General features: G+C 32.6%; 1 protein-coding gene across 1 annotated transcript; it reads right to left on the bottom strand.

Annotated features, from left to right (window-relative positions):
* Positions 1-5,487: 5,487 nt before the first annotated feature.
* Positions 5,488-7,337, bottom strand: LOC143427091 (ketohexokinase). The gene is made up of 3 exons (XM_076900983.1): positions 6,898-7,337; positions 6,075-6,671; positions 5,488-5,994 (listed from the first exon to the last, which is right to left on the bottom strand). Exons 1-3 carry the CDS (start codon positions 7,107-7,109, stop codon positions 5,580-5,582), a joined length of 1,224 nt encoding a protein of 407 aa, XP_076757098.1. The 5' UTR covers positions 7,110-7,337; the 3' UTR covers positions 5,488-5,579.
* Between the last annotated feature and the right edge of the window lie 483 nt (positions 7,338-7,820).

The following is a 7,820-nucleotide window of genomic DNA, read 5'->3' as shown; positions in this document are numbered from 1 at the left end:
TTACGGACGGGGCAGGGCGCCCGTACTGGGACGCTATAGCGACAACTAACAAACTAACTGGACACGAAGCTAGGAGTGGGCTCTATGCAGTGGAGTAACTAACTATCAATTATTAAATACTGATCGAGAAATGAGAGAGAAGCTTGACAATTCATTATAACATTATAATGTATAGAATAGAGTTAAAGGCGCGGCGCGACGCGAAAAAAGTGAAGGATTCTTCACACTCAAAAATGATCGACATCCTTTGGGATGTAACCCTTCCGTCGAAGCGTACCCTCCCCTCGTGTGATCTTAAGAACAGGCAAAGCAAACCCATAAGAGGTTACTACTACAGCCACCAGTACCAGTTGACGTATTTTCACGTCCGCGAAATGTTTAACGTGACCAGGTGCCTACGGTGACACCCAGGCACGACCTCTCCTTGAGGCAGGGATTGGGATACGCCCAATCAGCCGGCAGTGAACCCAGTGCAGTAATCTCAGTACGCAGTCCACCACTACCGATGCCCTCGGTGGGGGTGACGGACTACCCCGTCTGCCTTTTGGAATAACCAAGGGCCTTACGCAACGGGGTAGAGGCCAATACTGGGACGCTATAGTGGTAACACTTCGCTACTCGACATTGAACGTAAAGTTCATTTATTGACTGATAAGAATAATTAAATTTAAATTCAAAATTATATTTCAAATTCAAGTGAAATTTTAAATTAAAAGTAAATTTAAAGTTAAAGTTAAACTTTAAATTACAATTAAATTTAAAATCAAAGTTAAATTCGAAATTGAAATTAAATTTAAAATCAATTATTTTACATTCCGTATATTGTAATGATAGAAGGAATTGGAAAGTGTCTCTCTCATTGTCTCGAACAATATTCAATTTAACTATAGAATTATATCTAGTTTTATAAGAAATGTACTAATTTCGAGTGATCTCGTCATCAAAGCAAGCATACTAAAGTATGAATATAATATTCAAGCTCGATGCTTTGATTTCAAAATCTACTCGACACAAAATGTCTTCTTGCACATGTAATATAACATAGTTTCGGTAGTCAAGCAAATGGACTTTAATCATAACAAAAGCTATGCTATACATTTACAATATATTTCATATATATGATAGGTATCATATATATTTATCATATATTTTATATATTCAATTTATAACAAATAGAAACTCGATAATAAATTCTATTATATGCTATTAACATGAATATTAAGTGACTAAAGCATTTAATATTTTCAATGAAAAATAGTAAATATTAGTAAACGAAGTCGGAGAGTATCCGACTTCACCACTACACACTGCTATGACAAAGCAGTTGTAATATATATTACTCATTAATATTCATAAGGATATTTCACTTTTCTAGATACTCATATCTAGTGTACTACTCTTTCTCAATATTACTAAAACCGCTTATCTATCACTTAAACTTTAATATTACTAAAAACGCGAAATGCAAGAAGACCTAGCCTGATCTAATAAATAATACAGACAAAATAAACGTTACTACTCATGGGTATAATAGTATACCCATGGTCACTATGCTCGTCAATGGAATACTACGTAATTACAACCAGTCACCCGTGCCGATTCGGACCTTTCGTCCTACGGCATGATTGAGTGACCGGAGGAACTTAAAAGCATGCGACTCACAGTAAATGATGCGTAGAGTAGTTCAGGCGAAGTCATCAGAGATACTGAAGTCTCGAGAAAGTCATCGAAGATGCTGTTGGCGTCTGGAGAAATCACTGCTGTTGCTGCTGCTGCTGCTGCTGCTGTTGCTGCTGCTGCCTTAGTGAAGTTGTTGAAGATACAGCAGGTGCCTAAAAAAAGTCAAATTATGAGTTAAAATTCATGTCATCACACAATGAATCAGTTAAGAAAAAATATTAAGAAATGTTGCTTACCTCTAGGAGGACATCATGAACGTTGTCGTCAGGGTAGAAGAGGTAGACGATTCCATGGTAGAAATAGCTGAAAAGCTTAAACAGAAATCACATTATTATAATTTAGCCTTTTAAAGATCTTGTTAATATTTTTGATTATTAATTTACTTTGTTGTAATTAATTTCGAGATTGATTACAATAAATCAATCACAAATATGTTAATTTAATAATTAAAAAAGATTAAAAGTTTATCATATTTAGAATTGTAAGTAAAGTACAAAAGATACTTACATTTTTGGCTTTTGAAGCACAGCTAGATCCTTTGGGTAGACAGCAATTTGATTCTAGTACCGAAGCAGCAGATATTTAATAAAAAAAATTAAGAATAAAAAAGTATATAAATAAAAGACTATGCTGCTATTGTCATTTACGAAGCAAACACTGACTCTACTCTTTCGCGTATGAATATTATAAAACAAAATTTAATTAAAATTAGAGCAGCTGTGCTCTAAAAAATATTAAAACTATTTATCGTAACAAGCACTGACTCTACCGACCGCATTGCGCGCGGTCACCAAAATATTCTGGAAGAAAAACATTATACATGGGGGAACAAGGGGTAAATAAAAACAACACACAATTTACTGTCGTATTATTCTTCATCTTTTCCCGATCGAGCGTTTGTTCGAAAAAATATTACTTCCCTTTCAAATTATTCAATTATGCAAAAATATATGTATATATAAATTAAATAGATTATACAGTTTAAATATATTGTAATATATATCCAAATATTATAAATCATTTATGAACACATTAAGAATTCGTGATTGATCTATAAAAAATCAATTATGATGATTTGGTATCAGAATTTAAAGCATATTCAATATTCTTAATTAGTGGGTTATATTATATGTTATAAATATTCAAAATTGCTTGTGAGAATGATTATTAAACAAATAACTCATTACTTGTTACATACATCATGTGTTCATAATCAATTATATATAAAATGTTACCATGTGATCAATAATAAGGTAATATAAATTTATACCATACGTTCTCATCAAGTTCTTACAGTCTTTGCATCACACCTCTTTCAACAATAATAATAGTGTTCGTTGCTGATTATATCGATCCCTTGAAAGACAAAGCTGTTTAAAAATCTGTAACAGAACAAAACAAAACAATTAGAATAAACGTACAAAGGTATAATTAGTAATATTAAGATTTTATAACAAACGAGTTCATAAATCATATATTTAAAGTTCAAACACAGTCTACGAACAATAAAACGCATGGTAAAATGAAAAGCAAAAGGAAAATTCAAAGATAAATTCATATTTATAATCATAATGTTCAATAAATAATTAATCAAGTATGCAATGATTAAACAAAGTTTAAAATAGAACGAAAGGGTAATAGAATAGTAATTAAAAATATTACGTAGTCGATAAGCAAGCTTGTGAACGTACCTCGAAAGCAAAAATGTGTCTTGAAAAGTTTTATCGACAGCAGAGGACGACGTTTTACCAGCAGCAGAGGACGACACGAACTGACTGCTGGTGCCACTCTACGCATGCCTCGGAAGCGTCCGAACGACCGCGAAGACGTTCGAACAAGGCCGAAGGCGCTCGAACGTAGATTTCCAACTACGCTTCTACGTTCATTCGTGGCCTTGATATTTCGCTATCTGCTTCAACTGTAAACAAATCAACTAATTGAAAACCTACTACAAAAGACACGTCTTCAAAATATGAGTTCCAGGGAAATTCTCGTGCGTATTTTTCTGAGAAAAGTACGCACTGTTTCTGTTGTGTTATGGTATACATTGTCTTAGATAATTTGCACAGAAAAATTTCTACTGTCCTATATATATATATATATCTACGTGTAGAACAAGCGTAACATATATAATATTTCAGTCTACATATTATTTTATTATTTATACGATATTAATTACGAATATTGCAGTACATTATGTACTGAAATACTCGAATTATTGTCGTAAAAAGGAATTTATTGCAATAAATCTCCCTTTTTCGAGGCGAAATTCAACTATCGCAAGGAAGGAATATTTCAACTTACATTTCTCCATATTTCGTTGGAAATTTATATCACAAATTATCACAAAACGTTCTCGAAGCTATATTTTCACACTTTTTCAACAATTTAAGTACTCAAACACGTTTTATTTAACTTAAAAATGTTAAAATTAAGGGAGGACGAGAAGAGACGCCACCGGCACGTAAGCTTGGACTAGTCTACAAGAGCTTTGAAAGCTTGAACGTGATTGGTTGAAAATATCTGATCCATTATGGCTACCATAAGGATTATTGCAATATAACGAAATAAAATTATTTCTCTTCTTCAAAGAAAAATAATCGATTATATATAAAAAAAATACCATGTACACGTCAAAATGTGATAATATAGCATGATTTCAATAATTTTAACCATTAAAACTGAAATATTACGTACTATAGAATGTATAGTTTAGCAAGAACATATATATATACATATACATATTACAAGTAATACATTTTTACGTACGGTATAGCAAAAAGCAAAATTAAATTTTTATTAAATATATATATACTCTTATTGTGAATATTATAGCATATAATATACTGAAATATTCGAATTGGTATCGCAAAGAGACATATAATACGACAAATATACCTCAAGGAGTGGGGGGGGGGGGAGCTTGCAGATTGGAAGGACGAAATACTTCAACTTACATTTTTTAAAAATTAATAGAGAATTTACATGACAAATTGGCACAACATGTTCTAACAATTACATTTTAACTTTTCGTTCACATTTTAACTGCGCAAACACTTTTTAATTAACTTAAAAATGCAAATTTAGAGCAAGGATGAAAAGTGACGCTATCGCTATGACGCTTCGAAATATCGAATAATTTGCGTGAATAAGTATAAAATCATGTTACTTACATACTTTGTTTCTTTTCTTAATGTTTGGAACGCAAAATTGACGTTAAATATATATTAAAACTTGATATTTTGTAAAATGAAATGAGCTTCAAGACAGGGGATGCGCCCGCGAAGAAGGTCCGACGAGAAAGAAGAAGTGAACGGAAATCTGTCCGCGCATCGCAAATCAGCGTTCGTGATTGGTTAATTCTAATTGCAACTATTTGAATTTACATTTGAAGTAAATATATTTACTTCAGTACAGAGAATAGAAATGTTAACATTTTCTGCGATATGAAAATCTAAGCATCGCGAAATGTACGTGCACATTCTTAATCTCTGCTTTATATTTAATAATAAATGATACATTTACTTATAAAAGCTTGAACTAATTAAGTTACACGAACAATCAACGTATAATAAATAATTTAATGTGTAGTAAATTGTATAAATATATTTACTTTACTAGTGCATCACAATTTTCAGGTGAATTTTTATTACTCTATTAACAATTTTTTATTTCTTTTTCTTTGGTACATATATTCTCCTTTATATATCAATATATAAATAGCATGCTGCAATATTTATAATTGTCAATGTACAACTTATCTAAAAGATAATATATTATATATTTTCTTTTAAATAATTCTTGTACTTTTCTTTCTATAGTTTCCCTTAATCACAGCCTTTTATTAAAATATTAATATATAGTATAATTTAATGAAATATTTGACATAAATTATATCTTTAATTTCCTAGTACATTCTTAAAAATTTCACCTAATTTATTGTATCCATTTAAACCAACTTTTGTACCTGCTACTTGGCAGCCAAAAGTCACAGCAGCTTGTAAAATATTTTGAGTAATAAATTCTGTATGACTACATTCTAGACTTTCTATATTATAATTTTTTTTAATATTACGTTTCACTTTTACATCTCCTTCTAAGGCACAATTCACTTCGCTTGGTTCCAGCTTTCTTTTTTCAATAAATTTAATTTTCGCTTTATTTAAAAAGTGTAATACCGCAGCATTGAAAGTATCTCCAGCTCCTAAGGTGTCGACTATCTTCTGTGGTGGAAATGCGGGAGACTGTACTATAATATTGTCTGGAGTTTTTGCCATAGCACCTCTGTCAGCCCATGCACATATAAGAGTAGCTCTAAAAAAAAATACATTTTATAATCGGCTGATTATTTATGTACAATATGTATATATGTATCTTTCCATACTAAGCCATACCCAGATTTAGCATCTTCGCTAATATTCTTCAGCGTTTCACTCATATTATTATATCCTCTACTTTGTGCGAACTCTTTAGATATAAATGCTACGTCTGCGTAGGCTAGTAAATCTAATAATTCGTGCTTAGGCTGTTCTAATTCTACGCTAATGGTAATCGGCGCATGTTTTTTGTCTATCTCCTCGCTATCATTATCTTGACTATAATTCAGCATATTGTTATAATTTTCTACGCACTGCATCATAGATAACACTTCGTTCAAATTTCTACCCTCGAAGTGAATCCAACTATAATCCTCTAAATGTAATTGTTCAAAATGTTTCAACGTTAATTCCGGTAGATTCGAGTCGTGGTGTAAAATTGTACGAGAACCAGAACTTAGACTCAAAATAACGGTAGACGTAGGACACCCAATTTTGTCTACCGTCGGGCAATGGAAGAAATCGATGTTGCATTTTCGCATATCATTTTGCAGAAAGCTGAAGTGCTCTTCTGTACTTAAAGTGCCAAAAAATTCACACGAACTTCCTAACTGGGAAAGGACCGTGCAAGTATTGGATGCATTCCCTCCTCTTTGCCACCTGTAATCTGTGGATCTGTAAAATGCATAAAACGAAGAGTAACTTCATTTCTGTAAATCCTTGAGAAACTGCTGGATTCGTTTATCAATTGATTACAAAATTTACTGGCGACAGATATTACAGTGAAACATATTGTTTACATTTTCACCTGTAACAATTAATCAACGCAAACAATGATTTAACGATAACACTGCGCAAACGCGTATAAAAATATATATATATATATATCTCCGATTCTCACCTGTCCTTAGTATCTTCCGTGGGATATTGTTTACACGTTTGTATAATATCCAGGCAGGTTAACCCGACACAAAGGATTTTCTGCTGATTCGACTCCGCTGTAGGAGACGTACCGATTATTTTCTCGTAGAAACTTGAAATCATGTCACTTATTACTGAGAACGCGCAGGGGACATTACGTTTCTCCGACTCGATGGACAGTATAGCTTTCATCGATTAATATGAGTATATAAATACGTCTAAACAAATTCCATCGTTTGATAACAACCTTGTACATACGTATATGCGTTCTCGTATAATCCCAATGATTTTCTTTTCATTATCGGTAGGATTTACTGGTATATACACGCATCGATTAGATCTATCCGACCCTTGACACTTGAAACGAATAAATCGATAACTTTTATCTACTTTTGCGTCTAAAACGATACGTACAAAATTGAATAATTATAGAATATTTTGAATATACTTTGCACATTCCGTGCGTGATGTATACATACCTAATTCGTAATATATTTCTCGAGCTGAACATCTTTTATCTACGAAAATGACGAAAACGATAGACGAACGTCAAATTCGATTTGCGTTATTTACTTTACGCTTCGTCACTCTCCGCGACGTGCTTAAAATAACGCGTTTTAAGGTTATAAATTAACAGGTTAACGTGCACGCTACGCTTAAGAATGCTAAAGAAAACAATAAGACAACAATCATAATAGAAGAATCATCGTGGAGCGAGGGGAACAGAGAATCCTTAAAGTTCCCGCTTCATTGGCATTAAACGATTATAGCGCTTAGCGGAGAGCGAAAAATGCCAAGATGGCAAAGCAAACGAACTCGTTGGAAATTAAGAGAGATTTTATCGTTTATTAACTGAAGCATTCGCTCACGATATACGGCAGAGAATCGTTGCGAGGAAGCGTA

The sequence above is a fragment of the Xylocopa sonorina genome, chromosome 9, assembly GCF_050948175.1.
Source record: "Xylocopa sonorina isolate GNS202 chromosome 9, iyXylSono1_principal, whole genome shotgun sequence".
NCBI classification, from domain to species: Eukaryota; Metazoa; Arthropoda; class Insecta; order Hymenoptera; family Apidae; genus Xylocopa; species Xylocopa sonorina.
This window is presented reverse-complemented; position numbering and strand designations above follow the sequence as displayed.

Excerpts from the sequence above, each read along its gene's own strand:
- LOC143427091 (XM_076900983.1), bottom strand. The coding sequence starts at position 7,109 with ATGAAAGCTATACTGTCCATCGAGTCGGAGAAACGTAATGTCCCCTGC. Across the intron at positions 6,672-6,897 it reads ACGGAAGATACTAAGGACAG|ATCCACAGATTACAGGTGGC; the intron begins GTGAGAATCGGA and ends TGCATTTTACAG. Across the intron at positions 5,995-6,074 it reads AGCGAAGATGCTAAATCTGG|AGCTACTCTTATATGTGCAT; the intron begins GTATGGCTTAGT and ends ATTTTTTTTTAG.